Source organism: Barbus barbus (assembly GCF_936440315.1).
Source record: "Barbus barbus genome assembly, chromosome: 18".
Classification (NCBI taxonomy): domain Eukaryota; kingdom Metazoa; phylum Chordata; class Actinopteri; order Cypriniformes; family Cyprinidae; genus Barbus; species Barbus barbus.
Genome location: NC_136746.1, coordinates 14,976,416 through 14,993,350, shown reverse-complemented (window position 1 = coordinate 14,993,350; position 16,935 = coordinate 14,976,416). Strand labels below are relative to the sequence as shown.

Here is a 16,935-nt window from a genome sequence, read left to right as displayed (position 1 = left end):
ACGTGCACACACACAGCAGTGAACACACACACACCGTAAACACACACCCGGAGCAGTGGGCAGCTATTTATGCTGTGGCGCCCGGGGAGCAGTTGGGGGTTCGGTGCCTTGCTCAAGGGCACCTCAGTCGTGGGGTGGAGAGAGCACTGGACATTCACTCCCCCCACCTACAATCCCTGCTGGCCTGAGACTCGAACCCGCAACCTTTGGATTACGAGTCCGACTCTCTAACCATTAGGCCAATAAATCCCCGTCAAAAATGGAAATAAAACATTTACATACATAAAGTAATAACAATCCATTGGTGGTACATTAACAGTAAAGTCATAACTATAATAAAGCACCAGATCAGACAAGCACTCACAGCAGTGAAGCTGAAGCACATTTACAGTCTCATCACATATTCACAATAATCCCACTTATCTGATGACACACGGGCAGGCTTATGGAACCAGAATTCACACGGCAAGGATTAAGGCAAGACTACTTCTATCACAGAATAGAATACTTATCATAAGTCACAATAATGTCAGAATCAATATATCTGAGGAATTACTAAATGTGCATTGTAATGTTAAGTTATGCTGCATAATAACCTTGAATGATACAGGAAAGTACTTTCATGTGATATACTGCAGAGCATAGTTTGCACTATTATGACTTGTAAATATATAATATATAGACCTACTTTTCACACATATAAAAAGATTCCAAGCACCTTTGCACATGCAGCAATTCTATGCAGTCTTTCAAGGAATCCTTGAAAGATATAATGGTTGGTTCTCAATGGACTCCATTGGACTCGATGCCAAGTGTTATGTGTACGTGTTTGACCTAGTGCACAAACAAAAGATATTTAGACACAAAATCACCACTGGCAGACACATCACAAACATGTAAATATTAAAGGGATAGTTCATCCCAAATCAGATTCAAATTTAAAAATGCTGCAGTAAGGACAAAAAAAAAAAAAAACAAGACATTTCTCAAAATATATTCTTTTACATTCCATAGAGTATAGAAAGTCATACACAATGGTGAGCAAATAATGACAAAAATGTAATTTTTGGGGTGATCTATTTAAATGTTCAACCTCTACAGAATGAGGTAAACAACTGTCAGAGGGTCAACCAAATGTAAATTTCATTAAAAACAATAGTTTTTGGCCACTGTGTGTCATTCGGTTTATTCTATTGTTAAATATTTACATACTTAGACTTATTTCCTCCCATGCTATGTAGCATATCGGGCAGCAATCATTTTTCATCGGCTTCGGCATCGTGTAAAATATTTATAATTATATATATATATATATATATATATATATATATATATATATATATATATAGCTAAATGTGAATAGTCCGTGTTTACAGTAATAGTCACAAAATTACAGGAAGGACTCTAAATATGGTATAGAATCAGACATGATTGTAGAGTGAAATGGTATCAGCAATGTCTACGCTTTACAACACTGGACAAAAACAGCTCTAGCTTGAATGGAAACCGAGGGGGGGAACTGAAAAGATGAAAACAACACACACATTCAACTGATCAAGGTCACTCAGCATTAGTAATCATTTCTGTCTATGAGACATGTTGAGCAGAAGATGTGACAGTGAAGCAGACTCTGGAGCACAAAGAGTCTTGACGAAAGATCTTCATCTTCACTCTACTACTTGTGGGTCATCTATAGTAGAAGAGGTGAATGAATGGATTAGTTCAGCACTGCCAATTCAGGAACCGGAATAGGATCCATAAATAGAACAAATGTATCCATTCACTCAAAACAACCACAGAATTGCAACTCACACAGGTAATTGAGTTTATTATAATATTACTATAGCTTCTTATTTGCCTAAAAATATATTCACAAGTCTTTAGGATTTGCACAGCAAAAGATAACTGGCTAAAAGGAAAAAGGAACCAAATGTTCTCTCATATTTTCAGTAATGTTTTGAATGAAACACCAAGTCAGAAACCAATGAATGGCTTTATTGGATCACCCTCTGGACAGACAAGCATATTAGTCCACAAAGATGGAAAACTATCCAAGCATCTTCTGAGTAATTTGACTCAGAACTAAAGAATATAGACATTAAGTTCCATGCTCTTTTAAGCAGATTTTTTTTTTTTTTTACTAGCAACGCTCTCATCACGCAGTCTTAAAAATAGAAGCCCCAAATGAGGTTTTCACAGCCATGCAATAGAAGACAAATTTTAGGTTCTCCAAAGAACCTTCAAGAGAAAAGTTCTTAAAGGAAGCATTTATTTCTAAGTTTCTGATTATTAAAAATAAGTTTTAATAATTTGACAAACTTTTTCTACTATAACCACTGATTCCAATAAAGAACTTTTATTTTTAAGAGTGTGTGGATCAAAAATAAAGCTTTCAAGAAAAAAATATATTCCTAGACCAACAAAATGTGAGTTTCATGGTCACTGCAGCAGATTTAGGCGTATACTTTACCATCTTATTGGCAGCATGACGACTTCCCATGCCGATTAGATTAATGCTCATTAAATCTTTATAAGTAATTCCAAATGGAGAGCTTTCAGAACAAAAATCCATTACGCAGAGCAAAGTACAGTGATTTAAAAACCAACATAACCCCTTATTCCCTTCAGATTTCAGAAAGCACATAACTCCCCTGCTGATGATCAAACCATTTGCATGGTCTTTTCACAGATTACGATAAAACATGGCTCTTTTGCTTTCGCACGTCTGTGGAGTTTAGCTGGACGGCAGTTCCAGTGATGCTACAGTAAATGAGAGATTACAGCGACTGTGTCCAGTACCACATGGTTCGCATCTCCATTTTTCAAGAGCTCAGTTTCTCACTGCTTGATCAGAAAAACATCAGACCAGTGTCAGGTGATCCCCAGCGTGAGATATGCCCTAAGAATGACCCACTTACATCTACATTTTCAGATGAATGGACATAGTTGCTGAGAGATATTGACCCACTGGTTGGCTGGTTTGGTGGATCGATGGCTCCACATCAATGCTTCTTCATATCTGCAGCTTAATAAGCATTCAGAACAATATTGTAAATAAGCGTAATTAGGAAGCACAGCTGGTGTTTGTTTGGAAAAGTGTGAATTACATCTATTTGACTGACAGCGTCTTACAATGCAGAATACAATGCAGAGGCGAGAATGCAGAATATTGTACTGAACCCTGAATATTTCTTTGAGAACATTTATGTTCTTAGCAAGGTATCTTATAGAGAGTACATAAAGAGCACAAATAATGTTCCCACAGCAGGTAGATTGGAAAGTTTCATCCATTTTATAATGGTACATTAACTTATGAATCATTAAACTGTGATGAAAACGAAAATGCAGCAGTGGACTGGTTTGAAAATAGCATTTTACAGGATAAGGCCTGTTCACACCAACGAACCAATCATAACGACAAAGACAAAGAGATAGTTTTAAAAATCGTTTCAAAACCAAAATTTTAAAATGCCACATACCACAATGAGGTTAATTAGGAACGATCACTTTCAAACGTTTTTTTCCCCTCCAGCTGATGAATGATAAAAACATTGAGAGCCAAACAGAATCCTTTTAAAGCGGCATCTCACATTATTGATCATTTAAAATAAACATAACTTTTATCTCACGTTGGTGTGGACGCTAATATAGTTATCGTTCTTGGTGTGAACGTGACTTAAACAGTACCTTGTGTTGCATCTTGAAGTGAAACAGCCTGCATCCAGTGCCCTGCTGTGAGAATTAAATGCCTTTTCAACGAAGAGCCAGGGTTTCTCTCAAGCACAGCCAGGCCTTCATCTGCTGATGCTGCTTTGGCCCATGATGTTCTTTGTGAATCTGTAAGAAAGAAACTAAAGACCTTTTGCTCCTTTCCTTCCAGACAGCACAAATCAATTTGCAGCAAACTGAATTGTCAGTTGCCACTCTGGCCTCTTGAATGTTACTTTGCAATTGCCTTGCAGACTGTATGTTTTGTCATTGCTGTGACATTGGTTAAAACACAACTAGTACAATCCTAGAGCAACAAAGACAGTAATGTTAGCGGTGTCCTTATGTGCAGGTCATTGACTGGCCTGCTTTTAATTATTTGAATTATTCATTTTTATTTACCTCAACACACTAATCTTAGCATACATCACTTTTTTCATCTTAATTTTATTCAGGAGTCCAATTACTTTATTGACTCAAGTCTTTGCTTTTTACACATTTATGCATCTTCCTTCCATTCAAACATACATTTATGATTAATTCAACAAACACAAAAGGCAATCATTCCATCAACATACCAACTTATTTGTTCTTGTTCTTTCTTGTTGCTAAGAAACTAAAACAACCTCATTAGTGTTATAAAGTTATGCACTTAAAACAAAAAAACCCTCATTGTCATCTCAATGTGATTGTTCATGTTTGAAGTACAAGTGAAATCTTTAGAGGTCAAGGTTAACAAACATTCCTGTTAGCAGGAAAAGTATCTGACAATAAAAATGCAACAAGCACAGCTGTGCAAGATGCTCACTGGAGGGCCTCTCTGGTCTAAATGAGCATATTAATAGTGGCACATGAACACACAGACATCGGTTTTCCCTATCATACCAACATTCTTGTTACTCTGATGCCATCATAAATGCCTGCCCTGTTTGACATCTTCATGCCAGAGATTTGGGCTAATTTAAGCAAAACCATGCTAGGTTTCTTAGAAAAGGGTTTGCAAAGATTTTCCACTTGTTCATGACCACTTTAAAATAAATAAATATATAAAAATAAATACATAAATATTTTTCTAGAGAAAAAAAATTACATTTACTTAATTTACAGTTAAAATTTAGTTGAAAATTAACAATCGTTAAGATACAGTACAAATCATAAACTAAATAGAAAGAGAGAGAAAATGGACAGGCATTAAAGAAAAAAGGCAGCCACAAAAAAAAAAAAAAGGTACAGCGTTTTGCTCCTGACTGGAGCTCAATATAACTTTATTAAAAAAATACAAGTTTGATTTCTAGCACAGCATTTACAACAAATCCGAATCCATCTGTACTTAAGGTCAAAGACTGAATATCTGTACACACTTATATCTACAGCCTTGCTTTTTTGCCATATCTGCTTGTATTTTAACTCGGAAAACAAAAGAAGGAAGGGTAAATCAGTCACAAATCCCTGTTCTGTCAATAATTACGCCAGGGCAGTGTTACACTGCATATTGGCCAAACAAAAAAAGCTTCAGATAATTCGCCCAGTGGGAATTCAACGCAGAGGCACTCTGATTCACGAAACCATAATACATGCAAAACTGTTCTGGTGAAATAAAAAATAAGAGAGCATGTGATTGGTTGAGGTATTTGACATGCTCTAAAATGTATGAAAAAAAATGTTTGGCCCTGTTTCAATATAAAGTACTCGTGTTCACTAGAATGAGCAGGTAACACTTTCATTTCCATGAAATGGCACATTGCACCATCAAACTCAGCTGATAGCTGACATACAGTCTCAACACTTTCAATGTTTAAGACTTAAACTAATTAACCATCTCAAGCCACAAGTTCCTCCTCAACAGCGTTCAAGAAATTAAATAAAAGGAATATAAAAAGCATTCATTCTCCAGTAGGGGAAAAACTGAAATGATCTCAATTGAAAATGGCCATTCTTGAATTTAGCACTATTATAATAAGCATTATTATTTGACTGAAAATGTATAAAATGGACACTGGCACCCAGTTACGTTGCCTTTCACAAACCAAGGCACTGCAGAATGTTCTGTCCTTCTGTTTTCGATCTCTTAAGTCTTAAAACAGCCTAAAAAAGTTTTGCACTTAACAGTTAATGTAAGATATACTGTAGAAACCAAAAAGTTAAACTGCTGCTACTACAGAATAAAAAGATCACAACAGGTCGGTGCTACTATCAGGCAGAACAATACTGTACACAAAAATATCGACACAAATGCCAATGAGGTGGTTGAAAGTTGACTGCTGGTACCTGATGTACCTCTGATTACTTGCACACACTGACGTTACAGCCCTCTAAATGAAGTAGTTACACACAAACATTGTTTTCCCATAAAAATGGGAGAAGTTACAACAGAGGAACGCTTCTAACGTAACACTTCTGAAGTGCACTAAACTTGAGTTAACATAGTTAAATTACAATCACAGAACTAAGTAAGGTTAGCTTGGAATGCTAATTGGAAACTAAAGCGTATTTGTGCATATACGGAGCAGACACTGTATATCAGCAGGCAAAGTTTGTCAGTCTTGGCGTTTTGTGTTTGCATCAGTTAAGATGCAGCGGCCCACGCAGAAAAGTGCTCTGTTCTTCACAGCTTTGTGCTGAGATGCTGGCCAATTAAAGTGAACTTAACTCTGTGGAACTGAATTAGCAGTGGAAATGTTTAAAAGCGCAGGGAGTAGACGTCCTCCTTTTAGCAATTAAATGCAGCAGCTGCATTTAAAATATGCTTTCGGAAAATGACCACTCCACATTCACGTATGAGCCAAACATCATTGCCTTTCATTTTAGCCAAAGCAGCTAACAAGACCTTCCTGCTTTTTGCTGTGTGAAAAGCTTCACAGAATTTGCATGGGCTCTCACATTTACTTCCAAGTCAGAATGAGTGCATTGAAGGATGGGTTTCCTGCATGACTCAGCTGGTCATCCTGTAGTGGTTCATATGGGCTCTGCAGGTCTGACAGTAGCTTCTAGTGGGCTCAGCTGGGTTCTGCTTGCACAACCCGCAGATATAAACAGGAGGGCCACGGGATGTCCCACCACGTGGTTCTGTCCTGGGGAAGACATGAGTGTCCCTAGAAGCCCTCCAGTCCCTCTCGGGGGGCACATCAAGGCGGAGGGGTTGGGTCGGCGGCTCTAGGTGAGGGTGATGATGGCTGGAGTGATGCGGGATTGGGGTGGTTGAAGCAGATTGTTGGTGGGGCTGTCTGTAAAAACCATCCATCGTCCTATTTGATGCTGAAGTGCGATGAGGGTGGGATAGTGTGGCATAGGCTGCGTCTGGGTAGTTCCTGGGGCCTGGGCCCACTGGGGGTCCTGGCCTTGCTTGGTGCACAGGGGGCCCAGATGAAACTGACCTACGGGGGGCCCTTGGAAGGGTGCCGTAGTTCATTGCGACATTGTGGTAGTTTTCACGGGAGAAAGTTTCACCCCTGTCAAGCACAGCCAAAAACTTGTTGGCCTTTTGGCAATCTCCTGCAGAGAGGAGTGAAGAAAAATAGAATTGTTGTTTACAGCAGTGATGCATCCTTTGTAGGGCAGCATGATTAATTATAATAAAACTAAATCTTGATATGACTTAGAGCGATTAACAAATCACAAAGACTATGATTTAAATATCTAAATATGTTTTGCTTGTTTTAAAACAGATATTTTCTATATTGTAGTGTTTATTATTATTAAAAATATTGAACAAATCAAAATAATTTTTTTATTATTCATTTTTTTTGGCTGAACTGTGCATCTCTACAAACAAGCACAGAAAACCTTTTTTTTTTTTTTTTTTAAATCACATTTTTATATTGTATTTTTAGGAGAAAAAAAATGCAATTAGATTTTATGCAAGGTCAGAAAATTGTTAAATAGACAAATTGAATACATCTTGCCAGATGAATCATCAAGCTCAGCCTCAATAGCGTTTTAGGTCCTTTGACTAGCTTAACAACAAAAGTGTTAAAACGCAAGATCACAGACAACAACACAGATGGCAGCCTCTTCCATACAGAGAAAAAAGCATCTGTGCCCGCAGCATGAAGGCTGAAAGTGTGGGTGGGGTGAGATGGTTACCTTTTTGTCCATGAGAGGGCCTCAGTGTCTGCTGGTGCAGGTGTGATGGAGGGGCGGGGTGGTGGCGGTGGCTTGGGTGAAGGTATTGGGGCTGCGGTTCGTGAGGGAACATAGGAGGATTGTGGGAAGAAGGGGGTAAAACATGCAGGGAGGTGCTGGAGCGACGTGTGGGGAGTTGCACGTTCACATGCTTGGACATCCTGGAAACACGGGGATCCTTTATGAAAAAAAAAAAAAGTAATGAATGGATGAGAAAGGAGGAGACATGAAAATAATACGAGTTCCCAGCAGCACCATGACAAGGACAGAAATGACACACACGCACACACACAAAAAAACAATTGGTAATTAAAGAACAAATGGACAATGGACATATATATGAAAGAAAATATAAAAATGAAAACAACAAAAACAACTAAAGCTCTACTTCAGTGGTTCTCAAACTGGAGTCTGCCAACTACTGGTGTCCATGAGGGATTCCAAGAGATCTGTAAGATGATTGGCATATTTAAAAAATAAATGACTAAATAAATCTTATAACTGAAAAAGTAGTTTTGCAGCTGAAGTGATACGCCGCCTGAAAACCACTATGTACTTAAGATTCTTTGTCTTCTCCACAGCCACACCAGGTGGCAGTATTCCTCTTTCAAAGTGAGTTCACAAAACATTTAAGTCCACACTGACTAAAACCATGATGTAACAGTTCATACACACAGAGAAAAGTACTTGAAAGCTGATTTTGCTGTAAATTAAATGGTGCTAATGTATTCTGAGTGCATAATATGAGGTTTGAGTGTTTGACCAAGTGACTTTAAATTGTAAGACACCCACAAAGCTGCGAGATTGGGGTACATCAGTCCGTCCTCCAATGACAGTTCCACTCAGACTCCGAGCAATTCGTCGTAGGTTCTCGGCACTGTATGATTCATCCTCACCCAGTGGTGCATCATAGGCCGCAGCAGACACAGGCTGCACACACACATAATGACACACTGCATTAGCATTTCACATCCTTATCAAATACTAAGAAAGAGCTTCACTTTGTATTATGACAATTATACACACATCTTGTACATAATTCTATAAATACTACTGAAATAATGTAGGTATGCCAACGCACCCTCTGAAGCAATTTAGTGCTATATGCTGGCGTCCTGTAGGCACTCCTCTCGATCTCTGCTGTGGGGGTTTTAGAACGACCAAGTGTGGCAGAGTATCCAGCGTTGTGCTTACGAGAAGCAGCGGGACCTAAAAGAACACTAAATTTATACAACCTAGTTCCAGAAAGGACAACTTATTTATTAAGAAATATATATGCAGATGTAACAATAGTATCAATATCATTATATCAAAACTGTATCGATATTAACGTGGTCACACGACGATATGAAACAATAGGTCCTCTGGGCAAGAAGTATAGCTTTTAAAAGATATTTAAACTTCTTATACTAGCATAAAAGGTCTTTAAAGTTGTGTTTTGGGCCATTATGCTTTGGCACGGTATCTTTCAAATGAACTAAAACAGAAAGCACAATATGGCTTAATCCCTTCATCAAGTCTGATTACGTTACGTGTTTTGAAGTGCGCACTTCGTTCAGGTGATCAGCTCGTGATCTCAAACTCGGCTACCTGAACTGAAAAAAAAGTTCAGGTAGCCTACAAGTCAATTCACTGACTTTTTTCTGACTTAAGTTTTCTTAGTTAAGAACATGGGTTGGAGGCAGCTCTTAATTTTGAACTCTCTAACTTTAAAATGTACAATGTTTAAATTTTTTCCCCAATTATTCAATTGTCTTTTTTTCAAATATCACAATAAATATCGTATTGTGAGATTTTGCTATTATAAATAAAGATGACATATCACACTAGGGCTGGGTATCGAGTTCGATACTTTTTATGCACCGACCGAATTGCCTCGATACCACCGAGTATCGAAAAACGTCTTGTCGTTCGGTACCAAATTTCGATACCTAAGGGGTTAATCTCATCACCGTCAGTGAGCCAATAATCCTGCAGCACTAGGTGTGTTTGACTAGAAACGGCGACGTGCTGATTGATCAGTGTTTGACCTCCGCAAGAGCGTTTCGAAAGCGCACGGAGCAGTCCGCTCTTTAAATCGCGCGGTTTGTTTACTAACGTTACACACAGACTGAAGCTCGCGTCACGCTCGCGGTGATTTCAGCGCCTGCCGTCTCACTAAATGAGGACATAAACACATGAACAACATCTCCAGACCTGCTCTGAGACTCACTTCATGAGCATTTTACCGTTTGATTCAAGTAAAACTTGCGTCATATCATATACACACAGAACTGTAAAGGTATTCCAGACAACCCGTCAAAATAAAAGTTCGGTTTAACTCGGAAGACACTGCGGCAGAAATATATTAATATTGTTCAGCGGACAGTACATACTGCTACTATTAAAATTATTAAAACTTTATTTTTTTTTTTTAGTAATGATCACACAACAGTTATTCCATGTTTTAATTTTAATAGTAACCCCCCTTTGTTTGCCAAAATAAATAAACTTTGATTTTCAATAATTTAAAGATAAATTAAATTAATGTTTTATGTCTTCATTTGAAAACCAGATACAGAACACAGAATTTCTGAGGAAAAATAAAACATTTCATAAGGCTATTTTAAGAATAAATTTAAATAAACTTAGTTGTTTTATGCATTCAAATAATTAGACATACTACACCAGAATTTAATAACAATTACATGTGGTGAAAGAAAATAAAACACCCACTTATGAAAGTGGATGAAGATTTTAAATTTCTTGAAGTCTTTAACAACCTAGAAATGATGATTCTGTCTGAGCTATGTGTTTTAAAATGAACACACACTAATGTAAACGTAGCCTAACAGATGGTTAAACTGAAAACAATTTGAACTTTATTAAAATTATTTATTTATTGTGTTGGATATATTTTGTTCCTTTGTGCAGTGGCTCAGGAGCTGAGGCTTTGAGTCTGTATAAATATCAACAAGCTAAAAAAAAATTGTTTTTTAAGATAATGTAATCTTATTAATGGTATCGAAAACAGTATCGTTCAGGAACCGGTATCGAACTCAAGGTATCGGCATCGATATCGAACATTTTTGAACGATACCCAGCCCTATATCTCACACACACACACACACACACACACACACACACATATACATACATATGGAGAGAGAGAGAGAAAAGAGTATATAATATTATATATCTGTATATTTATATTTATCTATATAGTAGTCAGCATTTGAAGTGGATCAAAAAAGTTAATCAAAGTTGTCCTAAGACAACTTTGATGATAGGTTTTGATCCACTTCAAATGTTGACTACTGTATATGTAATAAATATACATATTTATATATACATATACAATATATATATATGTAATAAATATATATATATATATATATATATATATATATATTATATAGATATATAAAATGTGTATTTTTATATAGATTTTCTAACTGTAAAACTTTTCATTATTTTTAATATGTTTTTAAATAACTGAAATTTATTGTTTTTTTGCAGGTGGCAGATCTTTTCGACAGAGTTATATGGGATCTCGGTGAGATCTTGTTCACAATTACCTGATCTGTTGGCTAGCTGAGGGCTGGGTGCCTGTAGGGCTCGGGGCATGCTGGGAGCCTTTAAGCTGGCCTGATAAAGTGAGTCCAGCTCTGACAGCTCCTCACAAGGTGAGCCATGTCCCGACCGTGCACAATTCTGGGAGTTGTAGTATCGACTGACATTCTCGGCCCATCGCTCCACTGGCATAGGGCCGGCTGGACGCTGATCCTGTGCTGGTGAAGACACAGACGGAGGACAAGGGGACGAGGGGGAGCGGAGGTCTGCTGGAGAGTATGGGGAGGACTCTATCACAGTAGTACGGCCATCAAGATGTTCCAGACTGCGACAGGACCAATTACGCGAGGGTGCCGGGAGTGATTTTTGACAGGCATCAGAAGCATGGTTGTGGGGTGTGTGGGTTAGGCCGTGGAGAGACTGAGGATGGGGTGGGTTTTGCAGTCCTTCCCCAGAGTTGGAGTGACCAGAGATGGAAGGTGTTTGACGGGCACTGAAATGAGATGGACTAGAGGGCGTACTGTGAGGAACCGACAGCTTGAGAGGAGCTTCGCAGCCATTCACTGCGATCACAGGCACAGTGGCAGGACTGCGCATACTAGCAGTTTGTACAAGAGAGATTGTGGTGGTTACAGGGTCTCTGGGGCCCCAAGTGTGTGAGTGTGGCCCATTCCCTGTCACAGCAAGAGGACTGGAGTTGTCCCCTGCATTGTCTTGCGGCTGGCAAAGTGTATCTGTATGGTAGGAGGAGAAAGGAGGGCCGGGAGCTTCAGAAATCGGTTTATTTGTAGACTGAGGTTTCATGTGGAGAGGTGATGGTGGTCTTAATGTATCTTCTGAAACTGCCTTCTCATCCTTTTCTTTAACATTTGTCAGAAGTATTTGGACCGGGACAGACTGCTCACTAAATGCAGAACATGAAAAATAACAATGAGTTTCAGATAATAAATAATAATAACCTACCTGAGTCAGTATCTTGAATCAGTTCTTGACGATGTCATGCAGTATACAGATTTGTTTCAGCCTCTCTAACAACGTGACATTACCTGAGCAGCTCGTTGCAATATGATCTCTTACACTAACCTGATTTTCAATTCTTCAAGTTAAAAAAAGTATTGATCATTATTTTTAAGGCACAATGCATGCTTCCTCTTCCTGTGTGCAGGGCTCCTGGAGCGCACACAGACGCATATAGACAACTGCAGCCAGCAGCAGGTACCTGAGGGGCTGTTTCTGTTCCTTCTCTTCCTCCTGTTGCTTCTGCTGCAGTTCCTGCTGCTGCATGCGCTGCTGCAGACCTCGTGCTCTCCTCATGCACTTTTGCATCCTGCCCTGAGCGTTAGCGCTGCTCTCATGCAAGGTATGCCTGAGTTTAGCTACAACGCAAACAAAACAAAACAAAAAAAGGCAAAAGAAAAATGAAACAAATGCAGAAAATAAAGAGCAGAGTCATGGGGGACATGCAAACACACATTACAAAGAACTGAAATGAAAAGGGTTTTGAAGGGTCCTGAATTATGAGGAAGGGGTTGAGGGGAGGGTCACACAAATAGGGGAGATGGGGCACCTAGTAAAATCCTTTACACGTGTTAAATTCTCTCAAGCACAAAATGATTAAATAATAATGAAATTGACTTAAATCAAAATGAATTGTAATTCAGCCACTGAACTTAAAAAAAAAGCAAATTACACGAGCCTAACACCTCATCTCAGTATAATTAATTATAAATAATTACACAATGAGAATTCTTTCCTCATCATATGAGCTGCAATCTACTCAACCCTACAGAGGCTCTGGAAACTGTGAGGCAGGGGGGGAGTGAGGTGTAGGTAACACACATGGGCCAGGCCATGGAAGGTGTGAGTGTGTGTGTGCGTGCGCGCGCGTGCGTGTGCGTGTATATGTCCGTGCATGTGGTCACCCCATAAGTGACAAAGCTCAGGGTATGACATACAAAAGACAGACAGACGTAAAATGACATTGGAAAGTAAACGGCTTCTACATCGACCGCAGACAGAAAGATACAGAGAGAATTTTATTGACATTCATAAAAACTGTTATTTAGCTAGACAGCTGGATTCACGACGAACGAAAGAAGTGAAGAAGTTTCTTAAGAAATTCCTAAGAACGTTTGAAAGTACAATTTTCAACAACAACAAAAAAAAATGCTTAAGCTCTAAAATGATTGTTTTTAATATACGTGGAGGCAGACTAAACAGGCTTGCAGGGGACGGTTTACGCAGGCTAACTGACTGGATAACTGCATCCTTCACCACAGAGATGTCTGTTGTTTTGATTAACCATTACGAGGGAAATTTTTTTTTAAATTAAATTTAAAAAAAAAACATGCACAGATGAATTGTCCACAAGAAAATCTTTGCATGTGCTGAAAGCTTTCAAATGACAAATTAATGTCAAAATTATACAATTAAAATGAGGTCCCTATTTGACATATTACTAGTATTTATGATGGTTAAGAAAATTATTTTCAAGAATTCTAAAAGATCAACATTTAAATTTTTTTTTTTTGGTATACAAAATATTCTTAACATTATTCTTAAATTAGAAGTTAAGAATAAAACAGCAGTTAAGAATTTAATTCTTAAGAATGTTTTGTGAATCCGGCCCCTAGATTCTGGTCAATTCCAGTTACTTAAAAGCACTTGCTATAGTCATGGCTTAAGGGGCTGCATGCTAGGCACTGTATTTAAAAAATAAAGAAGAAACTATATCATTTGACCACTAATGTTTAAATGTAATAAATATATTAAGATAAAATTTATTACAATAATTTTAATAACTGCAGAATAAAATGGTGAGTGTTGTAGATAGGATTTGGAACTGACACAAAGGTAAACAACTTTTGTTTATTAGCCAAGGGACATGGTGATTGGCTGATGTAGATCTCAACATGGTCACACTTGACTAGCATTAAATCTATTCAAAATACAGACCTTAGTGTATATCATACACTACACAAAGTATTCATTAAGGTTACCATAGCACTAGGCCCTGGTCACACTTCTTTAGGGCTGCTGGTGGGTTTCTATGGTTACCGGCAAATCAGCCTGTATCATTATGACCTCACTGCCAAAATCAAAAATATTCAGAATAAGGAGGCATGTCGGCCCATGTATATGTGGACTTAAACCATGACACCACTGTTGTCTGAAAGCAGACAGTAAAAGTGTATCTGGTGTATTAGTGAGAGTCTTTGTATGAAACAGAGACAAACACACTCAAACACAGAGATGTACAGACACACAAACATGTGGCAGCAGTGATAGCAGGAGCAGGCTAAGGGCAGGATTACTTACACATTGCTTCGTTAACCACAGACAGAGCAGCGGCCACCTCTCCTGCCTGTTCCAACCTCAAAGACTGGTCTAACAGAGACTCTGCCTCCATCACACACTTCTCAAAGCCTTCCCCTTTCCCTGCAAGTAGCAAACATCATAGCACAGTGCTTTTCAGCATGGAAACACCTGTGCTTCACACACACATACACACGCAGTCCCAAGATCCAAAGGATAAGCCACAGCAGAAACCCAAGGAAATGCATCCAGAGACAGAGCCACTCCCTTTGCCCTTGCATGGCATGCTGACGCCTCACCTTGGTTCTGGAGCTCATCCAGATCCATGAACTTGCTGGGTCTGGGATTGAAGCCCATGGCCGCTTCCTTCTCCTTTTCCTTTCGCCTCTGTAACTCTTGCTCCTTGGCCCGGCGAGCTACTTCCTCCTGTAACTCATCCAGTTCACTGCGGCCTTCACCTATTACACACAAACACGAAAATATTAAGGAAACAGTCTTGGATAATCTATTGCTGCATTTACACATTCAACCAAATTTTGTGTTTTTTTGTTTTGTTTTTTACTGACACCTTGAGAGAGAGAGAGAGAGAGAGAGAGAGAGAGAGAGAGAGAAAGGAGAAAGAGAGAATTATTCAAATAAACTTCAAATTAAAATGAAAATATAAAAATATTCAATACAATACAGCATATAATTAATACTAATCTTAGACTGCTAACATAAAAACGTTGTATCCGATTCTCTTCTTAATTCTGAATCTTTCATCGTCACACGGTTGAGACAGCTGCTGTTTAAACTATACCCAATCAGACCAAAAATACCTCTTAATAAGGAAAAATATCATGCAATTATTGTGTGATTGATCACTGCTGTCAGTTAATAAATCTGTAACTTACACTAATTCCTACTATTAATGTAAACGCAGTCCTAAGTGAATACAAATAGACAGAAGAAGAAAAAATGGATGTATGGCAAAATATTGTATTTGTGCATTAAGCCTTGCAGTATGATATCAGCCTAAGAGGCACACAATTTTAATATGCACAAAATTCTATATAACGAACAGGCAGTGACCAAACGCATCTATTCTGGTCACATGGAGAAGCACAAACAGATATAGCAGTTGATAGCTCTCCAGGGCAGACTCATGTTCCTCAGTTTACATAACAGATATACAGAGATAACATTTCACAGAAAGGAACAGGATGTATTTTGCAGCCGATTCTGCTTAATAATGCTTGCTTATCATATTAAGTTCATATACTGAAACAGCAAAAAGGGCATGTGACACCTAGTTTAAACATGATTAATGCCGTAAGGTAAAGAACAGGTGAAATCACCCACATGTTGACTGTATGACAACTATAAACACACACGGTCATACTGTACACACCTAAACTCATGTGACTGCTGCCCTTGGCTGATGCTTTGACATCCTGCAGTAGGGCACTGCTGCTCTTGGATTTGGTGACAGTCTTCCATGATGGGCTGACATCAGGTGGAGGCTTTTTCATTCTTGCCTCTCGTAAGCTAGAAAACGCAGAGAGAGAGAGAGAGAGATTTATGATGTGCTAACAAAGATACTTATTAGTTCTGACCAGCTTTTTTCCATCATACCTGTGTGTGCCATTACTGGTGCCCTCGCTAACAGGCATGTCGAGGCTGACAGGGCTGTTACTGTTCCTCTCACTGCTCTCATAGCCACTCTCCATCCTCTGGATAAGCCGCGGGGGCTGCTCTGATCCCTGTCTCAGGAGTCCCGGTAGGTCTCGAAAGGTGGTCTGTTCCAATGATGCCACCAAGCCCCCCTGAGGCCCAGTGTCTTCAGACAAGAGAGCTCCTAGCGGACTGTACCCGGCCTGCTTGCGGCGTTCCCTGCTAAAGATGCTGTCGATGTTGAGGGCCTCACGGCGAGGCTTCCAGGGCGGACGGTATCGCCCTCCAGAGGAGCTGGACTTGGACTCACTGCTGGTGCTGTCAGCTTCCCAGTCTCGGGCCTTAGCGGTGGAGTCAGGTGGGCCAACGGAGCCCGATGATGATGCGGAAAGTGGCCGGTTATGGATAATGTTGCTCATAGTCTCCTTAAAGTCTCTAAGTCGACTGGAGCTAGGTTTAGGTAGGGAACGAGGAACCTGCTGCTCTTTTAAAGTCTCGCCTGTAAAAGAGAGGGAGAGGAAATCATTAAAAAAAAAAAAAAAGGGGAAGGAGAAATGTTGTTTTTACATAACCTAATATTACTGT

The 16,935-nt window shown here is 39.0% G+C and overlaps 1 protein-coding gene across 1 annotated transcript in view; it reads right to left on the bottom strand.

Annotated features, from left to right (window-relative positions):
• Positions 1–4,937: 4,937 nt before the first annotated feature.
• LOC306884339 (ubiquitin carboxyl-terminal hydrolase 54-like) overlaps positions 4,938–16,935 on the bottom strand; it is a 53,863-nt gene continuing 41,865 nt past the window's right edge. Inside the window, exons 13-22 of the mRNA XM_079440114.1 lie at positions 16,312–16,849; positions 16,088–16,224; positions 14,997–15,155; positions 14,701–14,820; positions 12,602–12,758; positions 11,388–12,286; positions 8,912–9,039; positions 8,623–8,760; positions 7,792–8,008; positions 4,938–7,200 (exon numbers count right to left, since the gene is read on the bottom strand). Coding sequence (XP_079296240.1) covers positions 6,641–7,200; positions 7,792–8,008; positions 8,623–8,760; positions 8,912–9,039; positions 11,388–12,286; positions 12,602–12,758; positions 14,701–14,820; positions 14,997–15,155; positions 16,088–16,224; positions 16,312–16,849 — 3,053 coding nt within the window. The 3' untranslated portion in view covers positions 4,938–6,640. The remainder of the gene's footprint in view (positions 7,201–7,791; positions 8,009–8,622; positions 8,761–8,911; positions 9,040–11,387; positions 12,287–12,601; positions 12,759–14,700; positions 14,821–14,996; positions 15,156–16,087; positions 16,225–16,311; positions 16,850–16,935) is intronic.